The sequence below is a fragment of the Gadus macrocephalus genome, chromosome 9 (genome assembly GCF_031168955.1).
Source record: "Gadus macrocephalus chromosome 9, ASM3116895v1".
NCBI classification, from domain to species: Eukaryota; Metazoa; Chordata; class Actinopteri; order Gadiformes; family Gadidae; genus Gadus; species Gadus macrocephalus.
In genome coordinates this window covers 18,679,345-18,699,609 of record NC_082390.1, presented here as the reverse complement: position 1 = coordinate 18,699,609, position 20,265 = coordinate 18,679,345, and the positions used below count along the sequence as shown (strand labels likewise).

The following is a 20,265-nucleotide window of genomic DNA, read 5'->3' as shown; positions in this document are numbered from 1 at the left end:
GTTGAACTATCTTTATTCAAGTAGTTACACCATTTTTTACTCAAATTGTTATTTTACTTTTATTTAGTACATTACTGATGAAGAGAAACTTATTTTTTAGGACACGTCGGAAATATTTTAATTAATATTAGAGCATGATCATGGGAAAGTACAGGCAGCAAAGTACAGGCAGACATAGTGGCTCCAGTGGGAATGCAAATGTGAACTTTCTTAACCTCTCTCAGTTAGTGAGGGGAAGGGATGTATCTTAAGATACAGGGAGAATGTATGCAGTTCCTTTTAATGTGAATAGTAATTACAAGATTAATGTAATTTGTATACAATTGTATATTATAGATGATTTATATTTCCACGACAATAACCAAATAAAAAATATATCACTTTCACTCAAAACATTTTCAACAGTCTTATTGGGAAATTAACGAAATTCTTGTTCACACATGCTTTTATTACGACTATGCCCTACTACGAAGTTGAGATCTAGAATGAAAAATATCAACAATTCATGATTCATGAACAGCCTCACCATGGATGGCTCTGATCGGTGATGGGTTGGTGCCTAGTGATAGATATAACTGGCGACGCTTCCATTGGACTCCGTTGTAGCGTTTTTTGCCGCCTACTTCCGGGGTCTGGAGCCTCGCATAGTTCCAAAGCATCCATTAACGGCGTAGGAGATCATTAATTTCCATTGCTTATATATATATATATATATATATATATATATATATATATATATATATATATATATATATACACAATATTCATCCCTGTTACTTCACTTTGTTCTAGTTTTTCAAGTTTGATACACACACACACACACACACACCTTCTTGTTGTCTCACCCATTGCTTAATAAAAATAATACTATTTCATAGTAGTTAATAATATATATATCTATTGTCGCAACTCCTCTCTCTATGGGCTTGCTCTGGGTTGGTGGTGGGCAGACTGGGTACACAACCCACTTCCGCTCCGGTCTTTTCGAGACTCTTCTATGTGTGTTTCAACATCCGGGGGGGGCACCTTCTCCGGCCCCCCTGCGCTCAGTGTTGCCAGATTGGTTTAGATTTTCCCCCAATCTGGCACAACTGGCAACAACAGTGTTGCCAGTTTGGGCGGGAAATATGTCCCAATCTGGCAACACTGTCCTCCGGCCCCTGCGCTCCAGAATATTCTGCTCTCGGCAGTCGCCTGTTATAAGAAGCAGCCATCTTCCTGATAAGGGTCGTTTTGCTGAAAGGAATATCCTACCCTGAGACGGAAAAGTAAGTATTGCATTTTACAATACACATAATTAGATAAAGGCAGGCGATATTCAACGCCAAAGTAGGACGTACTATTTTTAACTATGTTCTCCATGTGACTGCGTTAGCCCATGCTGGGTAGCCCCTTACCCCCATGCTAGGGATCGCTACTCTTCTGGTGCGGCTATCACATGAAGTTACTGCATTTGAGTGCTATCTAAATTGCCTAATTTCACTGATTCATTCACAATTATTTTTCCTCGCTCCCCTTGTCGTTTAGGTTGCCATCATGGTTCATGAGACCGGTTTCTACGACCTCCTGGGTGTGAAGGCTCAAGCTTCGCCAGATGAGATCAAAAAGGCGTACAGAAAACTAGCATTAAAATATCATCCGGACAAGAACCCCAGTGAAGGAGAGAGGGTACGTACTGGGAGATGTGCCCGTCAGGCCGGCCCTTTATGGAGAGGGACGGCTGCTTCTATTTTAGAACGCACGCCTGTTAGAATGAGGCAGCAGAATGCCAGGAACTCTCTGGAAAGCTATCAGAGTCATGTTGAGGTCTCTTCACTCTGCCTGAAGTTATCATCTCTTGACAGCTCGTAACAAAAATTTACGCCTTAGTACAGTTGCATTGCAATTTGCAATGCAATTCGTTATTAAATCACCATTGTCTTGAACTCCATATTTCTCCATTAGTCTGACCTGGTCTTTTAAATTCAACCATCCAAAAGGTGTATTGGCTAAAAGGGGTCGTCTACCATAACCATTTTCCCTTGATAATAGTGTTGCTGAATGAGATTAATTATTTGTATTGTTACAGAAGAAACACACACACGTATGTCGTCTAGTCACAACATTTTTCACCCAGGCTGGTGGTGGACTTTAGTCACAGGGCAGGGCGCACAAAGGGCAATTATTTTGAATAAATGCACAAAAAAAGTGTTGTGTTACACAACAACCTGTGTGGTGTAATAAGCTCATTGCTGCGCAACTCGTTTAAACCCCCCCTCAAACAGTTCAAGCTGATATCCCAAGCGTACGAGGTGCTATCGGATGCAAAGAAGAGGGATCTGTACGACCAAGGTGGGGAGCAAGCCATTAAGGAGGGGGGCATGTCTGGCGGCGGCTCCCCCACGGATATCTTCAACATGTTCTTCGGCGGCGGAGGAAGGACTCAGAGGGAGAGAAGAGGTACGCATCAAGATATTCAATTCAATTTCATTTGTACTGCCCTTAATCACCATTACAGTCTCAAAGGGCTTAACAGGCCAAATATTTATGACGCCCCCCTTTACCCAAGCCTCCACACGGGCAAGAAAAAACTCCCTTAGCAAGGAAGAAATCTTGAGAAGAAACGCATAGTAGGGGATCCCTTCTTCCAGGGATGGTCAGGAGTGCAATGGGTGCCATAATTGACATACAGGTAAATACATGCACATCATATTAAATTGGTTATGTGGTGCTGGCTGGTTAACGGTGAGGAGATTCCAGGCATCCAGTCCAGTCATTGCAATACGCTAGAACCGACAGAATAGTGAATTAGAACGGAAAAGTACATGGTGGAAAAATTTATACTGTATTAACAAAAGCACAAACAAACACAGAGATATGAGCAATGACGTTCACGATGAATACGTTCAAATACGATGGAGACTCCTTGATGACTTTGTCCTCCTTGTTGTGTTCAGGGAAGAACGTGGTCCATCAGCTCAGCGTGACTCTAGACGAGATGTACAACGGAGGCACCAGGAAGCTAGGGCTCCAGAAGAATGTCATCTGTGAAAAATGTGAAGGTAGGTTTCATTCATTCATTCATATGAAATCCTAGGCTCTCGTTACGAACCTAAGAAAACACGATTGATTTTATTGGACAGGTTATGGTGGTAAGAAGGGAGCCCTGGAGAAGTGTCTCAGCTGTAAAGGAAGAGGCGTGACGATCAAAGTGCAGCAGATCGGACCGGGAATGATTCAGCAGATCCAGAGCATGTGTGCCGACTGCCAGGGCCAGGGCGAGAAGTTCAGCTCCAAGGACCGCTGCAAGACCTGCAACGGCCACAAGGTGGAGCGCACTAAGAAGGTCCTCGAGGTCCACATTGACAAAGGTGGGTCTTTCGTGAAGCCGTTCCTAAACCAGGCCGTTTTGGTCGAGTAATTATGATAGATTAGACCAGAGGAATTCCATGAGTGCTAATGGTTCAGAATGATAGAACTGAGGGCTTTTAAAGGATTTGGCCTGTTGGCTAAGAACCCAGCTTGTCTAAATAAATCGGCCATGTTTTCTATTAAACTCATCCTGTCACACAGAATGCACATTCTGAAATTGGGATATATTTTGTTCCCACAAACAGACAAAGAAAGGTTGACTTGGTTTGAACATGCAGCTGATCATTCTAGCACGTGGAGAAATCTTGTTTGAAGTTAGTAAATAACTCTTCTGCTGAAGCAAGTTACTTTGTTGCCGAGTTACATGCGAGTTACATCAACCCACCTTCTGGTTGTATACCTTGAGAGGGGATGAATTGAACAATTATCTTTGCTGAATTACTTCTCAAAATAGACAAATAATTAACCTGGAGTGTCAACAAATTGACCCAAACCTTTACGACGCATGGCCTTTTTATTAGTGTTTCTAATTTATTAATTGTAAATTAGAAGAACACACCATCGACGTTCCTATGGAGGAAATTTTGAAGTTGCACGCAGGGTTTAATACATTGAATATTCTTTGGCCGGCGGCAAAGTAATTTCATTGTCCACCAAAGCAAAATCCTGACTCCCAAAGAGAGGGTTAACTGAGATAGCTTAAAGCATAGTCATCTCTGAATGACTTGATTATGGCTGCAGTGTGGTCTTTGGCCAGCAGACGGCGGTACGTTGTAGACCTACTAGTAGTAAACCTTAGATGACAGTCTTTGGCTGGCTAGCACCAAAGAAGACAGTACTGACTATCAGTAATGTTATGCTCACACAGGACCAGATGGTTCTTATACAGTTGTTGGACCTAATGCTATGTTCACACAGGAGCAGACGTTTCTTATACAGTCATTGGCCGGTCCTGTAGAGACTAGTGGAGCTAGTTTATTTTGCGATGAAACAATTACATGCGTGTATTCTGCCATCAATGTGCCTTTCAATCAGCAAATATTTCCAACCAACCAAACCATTTCTATTGTCCAATTAAACATTCAATTAGGTGAAATACCGAAGGTGCACAGTATAGCCAGAGCTGCCTATGTAATGACAAGTAGCTCAAATGCACAATATCAGAAATTGGCCACGCTCAATTCCATAATAAGTCTAGCAGATTGTAGAGAAATCTGTTCTAAATAAACACCTGTGTAGTTTATGGAGAGAGAACCTTGGTGCATTTACTGAATTAATTACATTTGATTAAAAAAGAATGTACATGCAGAAGAGGTTAGTGGCATGAGCTGAATAGAATCAGTGGGCATTAGACGGATTCAAAGCATGCGTCACAAGTTGCACAGTTAACGCCAGGGAAAGACGGCGCCGTGAAAGGAGGTGCTTTTTAGGATGAGATGAGGTCGGGATGGAGAACAAGCATAGGTTTATGTTTACAAATGGTTATTAATAAAATTCATAGTTATTTGTCAAATGAGGTAAAACAGAGTCATGCCTTTAAAGACCGGTCATGTCCGATGGAAGTCACCCACCAAATGCCCATTCTGACCCCGGACACACCCTCAAACTTTTAACTTTATTAAATACACTTCCCTCCCCACTTAATGTTGCCTAATATCATTTAAACTGCTAATTTAGGAAAAGAGAAACATATTCATGTCAATGAGGGCAAACATTGATAAAGCAATGAAATAAGGGATGGCCTCGACTCTTTGATGATTTGTGTCTTCGACAGGCATTTAGTCAATGTTGTCTTGACTGGTCTAATGGCTGTGTCGGTTAATTGTTCTTGTGTAGCAGCGGGACGTTCCATTGGGAAAATGGGGGGGGAAAATGAGTGAAACCAGCATTGCGACGGGTAACCAAGCAATGCTAGGTTACAAGAAGGAAAAGCTGATCAATTATCCATGAAAAAATTGTTGGAGCTTTCCTTAATGTTAGTTTGATAATCCCTTTGTAATGGCAGTGGACTATCCAATCATTTTATCTTCCAAGTAGAGCATTCTATTCTACACCACCGAGGATCATACCCAATGTCAGGAAACGAAAAGTCTACAGTTGAGCACAGCACAGTACTACACGAAACCATTAAGGTTTAACCCCAAAAAAAAATACAAACCGTCAAAAGCGGCTTTCTTAACGTACTATCGCTCATGTAAATAATTCTCTTCGTCAGTACTCGTTAGTAGGGATGAGAATCGAAACCCGGTTCTATCACCTTATTTTTTTTTTCGATACCACTATCGAGTCCCGTCGTTCATTTATTATTTTCTTTGTGCCGTAAGTCCTGTAACGTAATGTTGGGTCCCTCGAGTCACGGCATTTAAATCAAATCAATCCAATCACTGCAGCGTGTCCACCAATGTTTTTGAATGGAATTGTAAGCAAACAGTATTACAAGTAAAACTAGTGAAGTCTGGCAGTTAACTTTGCTCGCGAGGATGGCTGAACGGGCGAAAATCATTTATTGTAAAGGGGGGAACACAACCTCAATGGCCAAGCACATTAGCATTGTGCATCAAATAAAGGTCAAATGCAGTACCTTCGACTGTCTCCGAGTTGAAAAGGCTCCTCCTGTCTCCTCCTTCTCCTGTGGCACCACAGACAGGCCCGTCTTAATCATCCACTCAAAGTACGAGCGGTAATCGCACATACAGATATTGTCGCTAGTCCCGTCAGTTAAAAATAGTAATGCAATTGTGAAATCGGTGTTGTAAGCAGCATTCAAGCTAGTTATCTTAAAAAGTAAATAAAGATTCAGATGTGCTGCGTGATGATGTGTTGAGGTTGGCTCAGTAAAACGACTGTTAGGTTATCAGGTTCAAATGTAACATAAAGAAATGGTAAATTGAGTTTTTGTTTTTGAGTTTGTGAGAAACATGAGTAAATACCGTATTACTCATGTTTCTGTATTACTAATACAATTGTATAGTGCTCTAATCATTTTAGCATAATAAAACTACTGATGTCAATATTTATTAAGAATTACATATTTAATTTAAAATACAATTATATATCATACATTGGAGGCATTGAAACTCATCTAATGACGCTCCATTTGAAAGGAATGAAAGATGGACAGAGAATCACATTCCACGGGGAGGGCGACCAGGAGCCGGGACTAGAGCCTGGTGATGTTATCATCGTGTTGGACCAGAAGGAGCATCCTGTGTTCACGCGGCAAGAGGATAACCTGATCATGCAGATGGAGATCAAGCTGGTCGAAGCTCTCTGTGGATTCAAGAAGGCCATCCTGACGCTGGACAGCAGAACCCTCATCATCAGCACACAGCCAGGTACTGTATCGCAGTGGCACTCGTGTACTTAGCCATGTACCAGTTAAAATATACACCAGTTGCATCTTTCTCTTTCTCTCGGTTTCCAGGTGAAGTGGTGAAGCACAACGACCTCAAATGTGTTCAGACCGAAGGCATGCCAATCTACCGGGAACCTTTCGATAAGGGACAGCTCTTCGTTCAGTTTCAGGTGAGATTCCTAGAGGAAACAACGGTTCTCTATGGTGGCTGGAGTGCATATACGCTAGGGGTGGGAATCTCTTGGCACCTCACGATTCGATTTAAAATCGATTATCGATTATCGTTTTTAAATCGATTTTGTAATAAAAAATATATATATTTTTTTTTTTTAACACATCCATTTTATGTTGAAATGCAAGTTGCATCGATTATTGCATTGCTCAAAAAAATCAATAGATGAATTACCTTTTTATAAAAGAAAAAATATCTTTGTCACAAATATGAATTTCTATCGACAACACAATAACCAATGCAGCTTGCATTTCAACACAATATGGAAGTAGCCTAGTTAAAATGTAAATACATACATTTTTCTTTTAAATTATTAAAGAAAAAGCTGCTCTTAGTCAATGATAAGAATAAGACTTCAAACACAAAATGCCACTTTTATTTTTGATAATAAGCAGCATGTCCCTGAGAAAGAAAATAATGCACTTCCGATATATATATATATTATTATTATTATATCATAGAAATAGATATATAAGTTAAGAGTAACTTAAGCAACAGTTGTGCGTCTTCTCCATATTGTCCGCCATCGTACTGCTGCGAGTGCGAAATGCATCCTGGGATTTATAGCGATTGCAAGCACACACGAGCCACCTCCGATGCATGCTCGGTGAAACGGCGAGATCGAGCACGCATCAAGAACACTTCCGGGTTTTACGACAGTACTCGCTTGATGCGTGCTTCAAATTGGAACAGTGCTCGGGCAACGACTGATGACGTTTCACGAGTCCACGAGCACGCACAAGTACGAGAATTGAGAAACGGCTTTTGTTTATAAACATTCAACATGTGCGTTTAGTGCGCTTAGTGCGCATGCGTGTATAGCGGAGCAGAGAGGGGAGTTTTCTGTTGCGTTCTGCAGCGGGCGAACAGAATGTTGCAGCAGGCGAACTAATTTCATTTTTAAAATTCCGATTATGAACCTTTCTGAATCGAGAACGAATCGTTCTAGAGAGAATCGATTAAAATCTGAAAATCGATTTTTTTTTTCCCCCACCCCTAATATACGCCATCTACCCATTCTGGACCTATTTAACGCACCACACGATTTCAATGGATTTGCATGATCTTTTATTATCCAAAGGTGGAGTTCCCAGAGAAACACTGGCTCCCAGAGCACCTGATGTTCCAGTTAGAGAGGCTGCTGCCGGCCAGAGACGAGGTGGTGGTTTCTGATGACATGGAGGAGGTGACCCTCAGCGAGGCGGACAGCCAATCACAGCAGAGGGGCAGCAGTCGCGAGGCCTACGAGGAAGACGACGAGGGTCAAAGGCAAGGGGTGCAGTGCCAGACCCAGTGATTACCTTTTTATTTAGGATGCAACGTGAACGTCACAGGCCTTAAGTCCTCCACACCACAAGAGTTAAAACAGTGCAAAGTCATCATGGTCTGACTTCTGACATGACAGGTCATTGCTTTAGCCAACTTTATTCGTCCCCTTCCTGTTTCGGTTCCCCTTGGTTATCCATATGCTAGTAAAACAGCTTATCACACGGTAGCTATTACAAGTTTATTTGGGGTTTTCCGTCTCGTATCTTCCTGATGTGAATGTTTTGTGTATTTGTTTTCTATGCATGTTCCTAATTGAGAAATGTCACATCTGACTGGAATGGAGTTCTAGTATGCTTTCTGTGAAGGTAAAGGTCCTGATATTGCATTCAGCGTTTCATTGGTTTTTTTTTTTCTTTCAATAAAACTCAAAATCCACCTTTTAAACAGCTTCATGATTTATTCTGTTCAGATGAAATTACATTGCATTTATTTCCTTTTGATACAAGATAAATCTTCATGAAAGATTACTATCAAAGTAATGTCTTAATGACATTAGTGTTGAGCTAATCAACCACATAACGTTCATAAAGTTGATTTGAGTCCACGGTGTGTTCAGGCACTGAGTGGGGCTCCAACATATGGCATTTCCTGTGCTCAGTGTTGCTTTTTCCTGAACGAGCAGCCTAAACAAAAACAAATGACAATTAATTCAGGTTCGTTAGTGTTTTCAATTATGCTTTTTTTTTTTTTTAATACAAATGAGCTAAAGGTACCCTCAGTGAGTCTGGCCTTGCCTCCGGTGGGCTGGCACAGCACTGTGGAGCAGCCCAAGCATAGCACCACGGTCTGTGCGTGGCTGAACACTGTGGTGATCTTGTAGCAACCTGAAGAAATGGAGCGTTTTTTTTACGATTGGTTTTGATGCCGAATTCCATCCGATGTAGCTGTCCTTATGGTCGGACTCGTGACTGATAAGTTGTGTTTTTCAACTTTTTTTTTACTTTAGGTTATGCTATCAAACTATGATTACACTATGTGCTTTGTAACTTATTGGAGCACGGTTTGTGACGTTATTGTACCTGGGCACTTCACGTCCATGAAGAACGAGTTGGGGCTCTGGACGAGTCGCTTCTTCTTGTGATGCATTCGCTCATCATCCAGAGAAGGATGCAGAAGGTCTTTTGCGAGCTGAGACACAACACAAACCTTAGGAAACTATAACAATGTATTATCACACAAACCTCGACGATTGTGTCCGTTTACACGAAATAAGTACGCACCAGATAAGCCTAGAATAGGCCGATGGGCATGTCAGGACACGTCACTGCCTACGCTTACTACATAAGAAAATCGATTCAGACAATCTTACGGATACTCTACGGCAAGATACTGTACGTTTATTGAACTTTGAGCAGTTTATGTCGTTAGTAGGCCTGTTGCCAGCTAGAAGAAAGCCAAACCGTGCATGCGTATGCAACTTTAATTAAAAGAAAAAGACTGCATCAGGCATGTTGATGGTTCCCATATTAAGATGTCCAAAGCCGTTATTGTACTGGTTGGAACTGGTGGTTGTATTGGCGTTTTAAAGAGGCTCACACCTCAGGTGTAAGTCAGTACTTAAACATGTTTACCATTAAGTTTCCGTTAGAATCCCACGTCAGGGGAGCAGTTCAGGCTGCTTAGCATGCTAGCTGCATCACATGTGCTTCTGCCATACTGACAGTTATATCGAGGATCTGGATGTCACTTAGCTTTCATATTAATAACCATAAGGGGCTGAGAGAGTTAAACAGTGTTACTTACAGGCATTGTGATGGAGTACGAAGTTGGTTGTTGTTGGTCGTAGTTTCGCCTGATTGGTCCACTGCAGCAGCACAGCAGATCCACTAGGGTGTTTTGGAGGTGGGTCTTCTAGACTAAACCATAACGTGGTGCATATTTGTGGTATTTATTGTTATTACTAACCTAGTAATGCACCAACGTATGTAACTACGTTTTTTTGTATGCATCGTTTAACTAGGGGCTATTATGGGAATATAATGTATTTAAACAATGACGTTTGAGAAATTATGATTTTTTTGTTTAGGAATTATATTGACGTGTTTTTACATTTTTCAAAATGCAATAGCTGTATCTCTATCTATATCGATATATCCCTATTTATATATTTGTAGAGGTCCCTCTGTGAACTACATAGACCAGGGTGCGACGGGCCCATTACGTGACGTCACGTGTTCGCCGGTGGCTCTGAGCGACAGCTGGTGAGGATCTCCAGACAGGGGGATTCCGGTGTATCAACCCGTTATTAATGCATAGGCGTTTCAATGGCGAAAACATATGACTACCTGTTCAAGCTGTTGCTCATCGGGGACAGCGGAGTGGGGAAGACGTGTCTCCTGTTCAGGTTCAGCGAGGACGCGTTCAACACCACGTTCATATCAACCATAGGTGGGTCTACAGTGAAATAATGTAGCATCGATCGTCAATGGCTGTGTCACACAACAGAGGTATTCACATGCAATGATTTAACGCACGTGTTTTGTGGTGTCCGATTGCAATGCAGGTATTGATTTTAAGATCCGAACAATAGAGCTGAATGGGAAGAGAGTGAAGCTCCAGATTTGGTAAGTGGCAATGTCTTTCCCTGATTAGCCTGCAATTTGAATATAAATACAGAGAAAGGGCTTTCATCTCGACGTCCTTATGTTTAGTAATTAGTTGTCGTAGGCCTATGCTCTTATCATTACTCAGACTGTTATCCAGTCAGAATATAAATTATTAATTTTGAATTTAAACCGCATGTCTTCAAATTGTCGCTCAAAGGGACACTGCAGGCCAGGAGCGGTTCAGAACCATCACCACAGCCTACTACAGAGGAGCCATGGTGAGACACACACTTATATGATCAGTGTCACACTAATATTCCATTATATTGTGGTTATAAAATGGCTGTGTGTGTGTTGTGAAAAACCCATATTCCTCTCTCCACACAGGGCATAATGCTGGTGTATGACATCTGCAACGAGAAGTCTTTTGAAAACATAAAGAACTGGATAAGAAATATTGAAGAGGTACACGCTTCAATAACAGGGTATATCATACCCGTTGAGGGTCAATTAAACCCAATTCTTATCTGTTGAGTGCTTTAATACACTTATACTTGTTGTTCCCGAAGCATGCATCCTCAGATGTAGAGAAGATGATTCTGGGCAACAAGTGTGACATAAGTGACCGGAGACAAGTGTCCAAAGACAGGGGGGAGAAGGTGAGTAGAATCACTCCTTTAGATCCAGCTTTAGTGTAAGTAAGCAATGTTACTAATGTAGTATTTATTTTGTATTTTACAAAGCTGGCTATTGATTACGGAATTAAGTTCTTGGAAACCAGTGCCAAGTCCAGTTTAAATGTAGAGGAGGTAAGTGTTTTTGTTTTTTTATAACTATTCCCCTACATTTTTCAGAATATTTTATCTTTTCAAATACTTCATACCCAATTCCTTTGTCATATAATTTCTCTTCACTCTAGGCTTTTTATACAATAGCCAGAGACATCCTGCAGAATCTTAGCACAAAGACGGTAAGCACAAATTATGGATATATAGTTTTATATTTATGTGAATTAAGGCTTGGTCGTTTTATTTAAATGAATCTCATTTGCTACTCTTTTTCTTCTCCTCTTCTGTTTGTTCTCTTCTGGTAGACCGAAGCATCAGGAGCGGAAGGGTCGCTCAAAATCACAGAAAAGAAGTCGAGGAGGATGAAGTTTTTCAAGTGCGCTCTTCTCTAAAGGACTCGTCCGATGGTGGCTGCTCTGGAGCAACTGGTTTGTTTTTGGGGATGGTTCCTACTTCTAAACCGCCTTTGGGTAGCAGCTTGGCTGTTCTCCTTCCCTGAAGACCACAGCGGGCTCTGCCTTGTGTCTCTATCCTGAGAAGTATTGGAAACAAAAGATACAAGCGAAACCTGCACACAGGATAGCCTCCGGCCAGCGGAGAGAGATAGTCACATATAGTTAGCCTGCAGCGTTTGATTGCAGGAGACCGGGTTAAGAAGGCATGAATGGCCACTGATTTCCAGATGCGGTTGCAATTGCAAAAAAAAAGAAAATCATGCTTTTTTTTGTCTCATAAGCTGCTATTGTTGTTGTTTCGAGATAGAGCAAGGAAAGTCTCTGTATGCCGTGGGATCTTATGGCTAAAGTCTACATGTAACTGGTCGTCCATGGTATTATTCATATAGGAGGCAGATATGTGGGACATAGGTTGACTTCTGTATGCTTATTATGTATACAGGTTTCATGTTATATGAATATGAATGTTCAAATATTTAAACGATAGGTTTTTATTTATGTGTTTATAGAAAGTAGTGTGCCAATCGTGTGGTGGTATTAAACCAGAAAAGTTTACACATCAAAACAAATAAATGGGCTGCGCATTATTTATTTTATTTTAATTTCAACTTGTATAGTATACATTCATACATTAAACTTAAATTGCCAACATTCACATCAAAGTACTTTGCACAGCTGTAATGGTCGAAATTTCACACTAATATGTTTCAGTAAAGATGTTAAATGTGACTTTTAACAAGCGTGGTATTTCATTTTGCAATAACCTATTTATGATACTGACTGAGCTGTGGTGTTGATTGTTAATTAAAAGTCTTGTTTCTTTGATTGTCATACTGCTTCCTGCTGCCTTGTTTCGGTGTGACTTTCACTCGGGTGCTCTTTGCTCTGGTTCCATCCCCTCCGGTTCTTTATTCTCCTGGCTTTCTGTGTTGCCACTTTGGACCTCCATTGTTCCAGAGGCCTCCACCTTATCAGCTCCGTCTTCCACCACATGCTCATCTGCACTCCTCAGTAGTTCTCCCTCTCCTTCTCCACGTTGCAGAGTATCAGTCAGAACAAGAGATGCCCCAGCAATGTCCGTCAGACTGCTTGAGACTCTTGACTTGAAGGGCACAGTCAAGCCCCTGGCCTCCATGTCACCTGTATTCCAGCTCCATGACCGTTGGGATGACACCACCGCCTCATCGGCTACCCTCAGACTGGGAGGCGGTTCCTTTTCACATAGATTGGTTTCTGAAGCGGATCCTGCTATGTCTGAAGGTGTCCCGTCACTAGGAGGCTCCTGGTCCGGTACGGCTGCGCTAGGTTCTTCAAGCGCCTGGGGAACGTCAAGCTTCTGGGCCGGAGTCGGGACCATTGGGGGTATATGCTCAGAGAGACTGAGGGTGTTGACCGCAAGCAAGCTGTCAACCGGCTGCAGTTGGACATCTTCCGTAAACTGTTCCACCAGCGATTTGGTGTCCAACGGTTGCTGTAACTCATGACCCTCGCCCCCCTGGATAAGGACCAAGCCGCTCGAAGCCCTCCTTGTTCTAATTGACTTCCGTGGGCTTTCTCTTGGCAAACATCTCAATGATTTAGTCCTCTGGGGTGAAGAAGAGGTGGGTTGCCAGGGTTGTGCCTTCTGTGTGGTTTGAGCGTCTTGCTCTGATTCTGTCATATCTGGGACAATGTTTACTATACTCATAGCCCTCTTGGGACCTGTTCTCTGTTCTTCAGAGGGATATTGTCTTAAGGATTTGGCCCTTTTGGCACTGGTCGGGACAATTTTAAGTTTATCCATCTCTGGACGTAGTTTGGGCAGTGATTTGGCCAGTGGGTAGCTAGCATCTGGTGTCAAATCAGACGAACTGTGGGTGACATTTTCTTGACTTCCTTCTCGGGATGAGGACTTTTGCTCACACGGTGATATGAGGATATCCACACAGGAGCTTGTTCGAACCCTCTCTGGCCCGCTGACGTCCAACGTGGGGCCGTACTCCTTGGGGCTGATGGAGCTGGCTGACTGTCGAAGGCTCCTCTGCCTCTCCAGTCCTGTCTTCCCCACCTCCTCTGCTTCCTTCTGCTTGGCTGCCGTCTCCTCCAGGTCCATGTGGAAGCGGTAGAGGCTGTAGCCGTCTGCGCTGTTGATGCTACTCTGGCGCATCAGGGAGGAGGGGTCTCCCACCGAGGAGTTGCGGGAGTACGTGCGAGTCAGTTCCCCTCGGTCCACGCCTGCCAGCTTCTCCAGGGCCGTCGCCATTCGCCCGTGAATCTCCTCAAGTTGGGCCAGGCGCAGATCCACCGTCTGCAGGGTGGCCTTCATGGTGTTCTCCCTCTCGTTCACCTCCTCCAGACGCATGGACATGTTCTCAACTCTGGCAGGGACAGCCGGGAAAGGTTTGAGGATAATATGTACTGTCAATCTACAACCGCAGAATGAACATCTGAACAGGCCTTCACTAAGCCATCCAAGTGTGATTAAATGGTATCCCTTACCGATTGGAGGTAACCTTAATGCGCTCATCGCTGGAGGACTGCTGCTCATCTTCCTTCTCACGGAAATATTCCTCCACACACTGTTCCTCGAACTCGTACAGACTCTTAAGCTCCTCTGGGTTCAGCCTGAGCTCTGTCGGGAATTAACCGGGGCAAGGATTAGGGTTAGGAAGCAGAAAAGGATCTATTGGCCCCAAATGATAGATGGACTGCATTCATATAGTGCTTTTCTAACCTCTGACTACTCAAAGCTCTTTTAAGTTTAATTCCTCACATTCACACACTCCGGAGCGGTATGGCCGGGTTAGGGGGTCTTACTCGGTGACGGATCGAGGATCAAAACTATCGGTGAGTGTCTCTGGACCAATACTCACTGAGTCCTCTGTCCTTCTCGTCCAGCTCCCCCTCCACCTTCTTCTTGGCACATCGTCGGAACAGCCTGTTGAAGACGATGTAGAGGTGGCTGAAGATGATGAGCGGAGGGGGCAGGATGGGCCGGTCATGGAAGGTCATGATCAGCTGATATCTCTGAAACTTCCACACCTGGTTGGAGATGGACTTCACCTCCATGAAGGTGTTGCTGTTGGAATTAAAAGGTCAGTGGTCAGTCAGCACAAACAAGGCATCAACGTGTGCTTATCGTACATCACAGTGCACAACAGTGGAGCATGAAAGGCCTACTTGAAGACAGCGATGAGCAGGTTGACCAGAAGGATATTGGCGACCAGGAGGTAGCCTGCCATGAGGGCAGGGGTGAGCCAGGCACCAGGGATGCACGGTGGGAGCTTCTTACCGTCCTCATCGTACAAGTGTTCACCACAGGGTGCTGTGGAGGAAGACGGTGGGTTTTGATGAAGAGCTGAAAGTATGGGACTGTTTCTTCAATGTGTTTAGCTGCACATTTGAGTACCGCAATCAGTCAATACTCACGATTGATTTCCATAGCGTAGACTTGAGGATATTCCGGAAAAGCACAATAAAAAACGAGTAGAGGGTAGCGTTACAACTTAGCTTTTAACTTTTGACTGAGTTATTTTAAGATTAACTACTAACTATTTAGTACTATCCTTATATAAAATTCTTAGCTCTTATAATTGAGTGACCTAGATGGAGTGTCTGAACTGTGTCTAGAGCTTAATTTAAGTATTTTGTTTAATATATTGAATTATAGACTTTTCTATTGATAAATTCAGCCATCTTTTTTTAATAACTTTTAGCTTTTTTTGTAATCCCGGCTTTTAATTTGTAGAATTTATCTAACATTCACCTTTACAGAAAAAGCACGGTTAACTAAACAATTTGGCAGATGATCATCAATTTACAAATTAAACACATTATTTGAGTACTTAATATTAGTACTTCCATTAGAAATTAGATTAAAGCTGCTCTTTCAGGAGGCCACAAACAAATGCAATGACTTATAATCAAATCTATTGCCACTCATTTGCAGAAAGCAGCGAACACAGCACGGGTCTGATCATCTGCCCAGAGTGAGGAAACAGAATCTTACTATGAATTCTAGTCTTACGGTCTATCGAGTCCGCAAAAACCTCCCCATAAATCATCCAGTAGGGCATGTAGAAGATGTTCCTGGCCAGCCTCCAGGTGGGCTCCTCGTCAGGGTGGAGGATGGCCTGCCGCGACACGCCGAAGCTCATTAGCACCACCAGCATGATCACCACGAAGTACATCATGTCAATCATCTGCAAGAACCAATGAACAGGCAGGATCACCACAAAGTACATCATGTCAATCATCTGCAAGAACCAATGATCATGCAGGATCACCAAGATTCTTAATGTCATTATTTTTGGGTCATGTGTACTATGTATTAGGAATGTGTGTCTGAATTAAGTACTTGTCCACAAAATTCAGTTTAGCAATAAAAATAATGCATAAGGAGCAGGATGAAAAGAGACAGCCTGTCAACCACATTCACCAGTATGATTTGTAAGGCACACTTACCATTTTTCCTATCATCATGACGTAAGGGCCCAGGTATTTGTTGACGCCAAAGATGTCGAGCACGCGGATGTACCAGAAGATGATGTCGATGCAGTAGATGACCCGGCCGTAGCCCAGGTATGGCTCGTGCTGTAGCCTGAGCATGAGGCCCATCAGGAAGGTAATGATGGCTGCCAGGTCCGTGATGTTCCAGTACTCCTCAAGCCAAACATTGATCTTCTGCTTCAGCTTCCCCGGCTCTGACATCAGGATCTAGGGAGAAGGGAAGTGACAACATGAAATATATATTATTATACAAAATTCTATGAATACTTCTAAATGATTCTGTATTGGTTGAAAATGAAGATTTTTCTGTTTTGTGGTCTACCTGCCGGACTTTCTCGGTGCCCAGTGTGAGGATGTAAGAGATGACGATCCACTCTTGCAGAGAGGGCCATCTCTCCATCTTCACCAGGATGATGTAGTTGTACAGCATCAGGTACACCAGATAGGCGATCTACCAGGTAGAAAGCATTCACAAGCCAATCATTATCACCCATGAGTGGTCACGATTGGCTCTGTCGAGAACCGGGTTAAGTCCGGTACATTCAGCTGAACAGGGAGAAGGCCAACATACCGTGTTGAACCAGAACTTGGTGAAGGGCGCGTCATAGAACTCAAAGTAGCGTTTTCCGATGGGGATCTTGCGGACGTGAGTGCTTCCCTCTTCTTCATCTCCTTTCCGAGACATGGTGTCATTGTTGGCGTCCTGGAGAGCACACGAAAGGAGTGAGTATGGCTGTCCCTGTATTGGGGGTTCATGATATGATTGCATGAGAAGTGGTCGGGTGGGGACACAGACCTGTCTGGACTTGTTGTCATCGTCCTTGTCCTTCCCGGCTTCTCCTACGACCGGGCCTTGGTAAGACGTGTCATCGCCGACACGGAAGTCCAGGAGCATAATCAGAGGAGGGAACATGATTCCCAGAATAACCTTTGTGGATCAGAAAAATGGCACTCTTACAACTAATGACAAATAAATTACAACAGTGCAGTCGCGTCTAGCTCTAGCATGGCATTAACAATGCCGGTAACAGGAGTTTGAATCCCCCCTGGCACAATCCATCCTGTAAAGTCCACCATTATATATATTTACAATGGAGTCTACAAGCAATGCCGTCATGTGTGGAATACTGTGTTGAAGCTTGTTATTTGTTAGGCGCTGTATGGTTATGCACTTCTCGTCACCTTGAGACCAGGGTTTTTGCCGATTCTGAGGCAGCCCATCCACATGTCTGTCAGCAGCATCTGGCTGCAGGTGTGAGCGATGAAGTCTCGTTGCTTGGCAGCCACCGCCAGCTTCAGGCAGGTGGAGTTGCTCCAGTTGATGAGCTCGTAGGTGAGCAGCTTCATGGCCACCTGCTCGTCGTGCTTGTAGGACTGATCCAACAGTTCGTAGGCCAGCTGGCCAAACTCTCTGCAGGAGAGGACGGCGTCAACCAAGATGTAGTCAACAGATCATACAGGAATTGAGGAATTTAGCGGCATTGAACCTCACTGAGATGTGATGAAGCACAATATATCATAAGTACTGAGAATAATATCAACCCATTAAATAACCCATCAAAAGTAATTCACTTGCAAAGCCCTATGCTGTTTTTGATAGAACGGAAGACTAACTTTGAGTTGTTCTCCAGGTCTTGAGAGATGTCGTCCACCAGCTCACTCTCAGAGGACTCGTGGGCCATGGCTTTGTAGAGTTTGCAGGCCACCAGCGCCTTGGCCATTGCCTCCTCTCCCCTTTGCCAGAGGAACAGCGCCATCTTCTGGCGCTTCATCAGCACTGCCCACACCATCATTTCGTGGAAGGGGAACTTGAAGCGACACACCTCGGGGTCGTCCACGTCGATTTCCACCTCATCCTCTTTCTTTTTCTTGCCCTTCTTTTTACCCTTTCGAGGTTCATCGTCCTGATAAAATCAATCAAGTTGTTTGGTTAGAGGTACATCGTAAGAAAACAAAAGTCTGAGAGGGTTTTCATTTCGTCTGCTTAACGACCCATTGGTCGTTGTCCCATTGGACATCGACCAATGGGAAGATGCCTCACCTCCATTCCGAGGAGTTTCAGAGCTTTAGGCTGTAAAGAGAGAAATACGACAGATTAGGTGACTCAATAGGCATATCTCGTTTACTATTATGTAATTTCATGTCTTTACATCCCCATGCTGTCCCGTACCCGTTTCAGCCCATAAAGAGTGTTGTAGAGGTTGCGGAAAGCCTTGCGGGTGTAGTTGCTCCTGTATGCTCCACCCATAAGAAACTCCAGCACCAAGCCAATGTCAATCAAGGTGATCTGGTAATCTGGAGGAAGGTTTCCCTGCAGGACACAGCAAAGCACAACCACATGAATAAGATGATCCACTTTGGGAAGGCTGGTAGCATCATCAGTTGAGTCTTGGAACATCGCAAGAAGAAATGGCAGCATGATGAATATGCATATTACCTTTTTGACATCTCTGACCACAACATGCAGGGTATTAGCCGGACCCAGTTTCTGTATGGTACACAAAATGGGCAAAATAAGAACTAAAACATGATTTTAATCATTTTTGAAGATGGACTCATGCCTTCTCATTTCTGTGCTGTATTTCTGTTATGCACCGTATTATAGAGCTCCTCTAGTCTGGGAATGGTGAGGAAGTGGTGAATATTGACTCCGTTCTCCAGGAGCAGCTTGACAAAGTCCACTCTGTCCAGGACCAGAGCATCCATCATGGCCTGCTCCAGGGAATTCACCTAACACACACAGAGCCACTGCTTTACTCACAGTCAGGAGGAACACAGGTCAGGGGCCACTCTCATGTTGTACATGAGTAAAACATGTCAGGGGCCACTCACATGTTGTACATGAGTAAAACATGTCAGGGGCCACTCACATTTTGTACATGAGTAAAACTCATGGTTTTCACACCCTTTCAGTGATGTGAAAACAAATATGTAATGTCAAATAAAGCAGTATGAAAATAATGAATATGTTAGAAAATAAATAATACAAATATTTATATAAATATATACATACATATGTATATATATATATATGTATGTATTTTGTGCAACAAAGGAAATACAAACGTAGGAGTTCATTCACATTCCCAGTTGGTAAATTAGTCTTAACAGTAATCAAACACACACATCGTTCTAACCCCCTCACAACGTTGTGTGTTTTCACGTTTTTCTCACCCAGCGAATGATTTCCAGCTTCCTGGGGTCCGTCTCCTCGGGGGGCTCTGGTTTGGCCTTGCCCTTCCCCTTCCCCTTCTTGCCCCTGGCTTTGTTGCGGGGTCCGCTGACCGGGCTCTTGGGCTTATCCAAGGCTAACATCGAACAGTTGGCCACAGCTCCAGCAGGCTGTCCAAGCAAGTCAAATTAATTAGTATTTCATGTTATATGTTTTAATTAAAGTCCGTTTTGGATATTGTAGTGTCAAAAAAGTATGTTCTGTGAGGTATTTGTAACGCAGTCAACGTTAAATGAGCAGCAGCACATTGCCGCATTCCTTGTAAGTGGAGGGAAATTGAATGCGACTCACTGGTAAATTGTGCCCATAAACAAAGATTTGATTGCGGGCGATATCTACTCTGTTCCAGGCCAGCGCCAGACTCAGCTGGTCAGGGGCGGACGCATTGGTGCCTTCCCACCGATACAGGGACAAAGAGAGAGATATAGCATGATTGGGAGAGAGAGAGTGGGTTGGAAGAGAGAGTGAGAGTTAAATAAAAAGCTGAAG

The 20,265-nt window shown here is 43.3% G+C and overlaps 4 protein-coding genes across 8 annotated transcripts in view; 2 read left to right on the top strand and 2 right to left on the bottom strand.

Annotated features, from left to right (window-relative positions):
- The first annotated feature begins 1,015 nt into the window (after positions 1 to 1,015).
- On the top strand, positions 1,016 to 8,651 carry dnaja (DnaJ heat shock protein family (Hsp40) member A). The gene is made up of 8 exons (XM_060061990.1): positions 1,016 to 1,268; positions 1,528 to 1,668; positions 2,265 to 2,439; positions 2,937 to 3,041; positions 3,123 to 3,350; positions 6,456 to 6,686; positions 6,776 to 6,876; positions 8,020 to 8,651. The coding sequence occupies exons 2-8, from the start codon at positions 1,537 to 1,539 to the stop codon at positions 8,233 to 8,235; spliced, it is 1,188 nt and encodes a 395-aa protein (XP_059917973.1). The 5' UTR covers positions 1,016 to 1,268; positions 1,528 to 1,536; the 3' UTR covers positions 8,236 to 8,651.
- On the bottom strand, positions 8,645 to 10,138 carry rps27l (ribosomal protein S27 like). Of its 2 annotated transcripts, none has more exons than XM_060062060.1 (4): positions 10,011 to 10,138; positions 9,287 to 9,395; positions 8,981 to 9,091; positions 8,645 to 8,890 (listed from the first exon to the last, which is right to left on the bottom strand). In XM_060062060.1, the coding sequence occupies exons 1-4, from the start codon at positions 10,014 to 10,016 to the stop codon at positions 8,862 to 8,864; spliced, it is 255 nt and encodes an 84-aa protein (XP_059918043.1). In that variant the 5' UTR covers positions 10,017 to 10,138; the 3' UTR covers positions 8,645 to 8,861. The 2 variants fall into 2 exon arrangements, with proteins under 2 accessions (XP_059918043.1, XP_059918042.1); XM_060062059.1 differs by having other exon boundaries at positions 9,287 to 9,413; positions 10,011 to 10,098.
- LOC132465217 (ras-related protein Rab-8B-like) lies at positions 9,986 to 12,887 on the top strand. The gene is made up of 9 exons (XM_060062047.1): positions 9,986 to 10,109; positions 10,382 to 10,655; positions 10,771 to 10,831; positions 11,031 to 11,091; positions 11,201 to 11,278; positions 11,383 to 11,472; positions 11,557 to 11,622; positions 11,733 to 11,783; positions 11,907 to 12,887. The coding sequence occupies exons 2-9, from the start codon at positions 10,532 to 10,534 to the stop codon at positions 11,991 to 11,993; spliced, it is 618 nt and encodes a 205-aa protein (XP_059918030.1). The 5' UTR covers positions 9,986 to 10,109; positions 10,382 to 10,531; the 3' UTR covers positions 11,994 to 12,887.
- The window catches only part of LOC132465116 (transient receptor potential cation channel subfamily M member 1-like), a 19,320-nt gene continuing 11,684 nt past the window's right edge, over positions 12,630 to 20,265 (bottom strand). For 2 of the 4 annotated variants that reach the window (XM_060061846.1, XM_060061844.1), the window contains exons 10-27: positions 20,068 to 20,168; positions 19,719 to 19,886; positions 19,140 to 19,274; positions 18,982 to 19,032; positions 18,715 to 18,855; positions 18,586 to 18,615; positions 18,159 to 18,448; positions 17,727 to 17,955; positions 17,341 to 17,472; positions 17,116 to 17,247; positions 16,867 to 16,995; positions 16,500 to 16,751; positions 16,045 to 16,237; positions 15,465 to 15,485; positions 15,216 to 15,360; positions 14,909 to 15,114; positions 14,535 to 14,667; positions 12,630 to 14,413 (exon numbers count right to left, since the gene is read on the bottom strand). In XM_060061846.1, the coding sequence (XP_059917829.1) occupies positions 12,922 to 14,413; positions 14,535 to 14,667; positions 14,909 to 15,114; positions 15,216 to 15,360; positions 15,465 to 15,485; positions 16,045 to 16,237; positions 16,500 to 16,751; positions 16,867 to 16,995; positions 17,116 to 17,247; positions 17,341 to 17,472; positions 17,727 to 17,955; positions 18,159 to 18,448; positions 18,586 to 18,615; positions 18,715 to 18,855; positions 18,982 to 19,032; positions 19,140 to 19,274; positions 19,719 to 19,886; positions 20,068 to 20,168 (3,980 nt within the window). In that variant the 3' untranslated portion in view covers positions 12,630 to 12,921. The remainder of the gene's footprint in view (positions 14,414 to 14,534; positions 14,668 to 14,908; positions 15,115 to 15,215; positions 15,361 to 15,464; positions 15,486 to 16,044; positions 16,238 to 16,499; positions 16,752 to 16,866; positions 16,996 to 17,115; positions 17,248 to 17,340; positions 17,473 to 17,726; positions 17,956 to 18,158; positions 18,449 to 18,585; positions 18,616 to 18,714; positions 18,856 to 18,981; positions 19,033 to 19,139; positions 19,275 to 19,718; positions 19,887 to 20,067; positions 20,169 to 20,265) is intronic. The other 2 variants (XM_060061847.1, XM_060061845.1) reach the window with 1 other exon arrangement.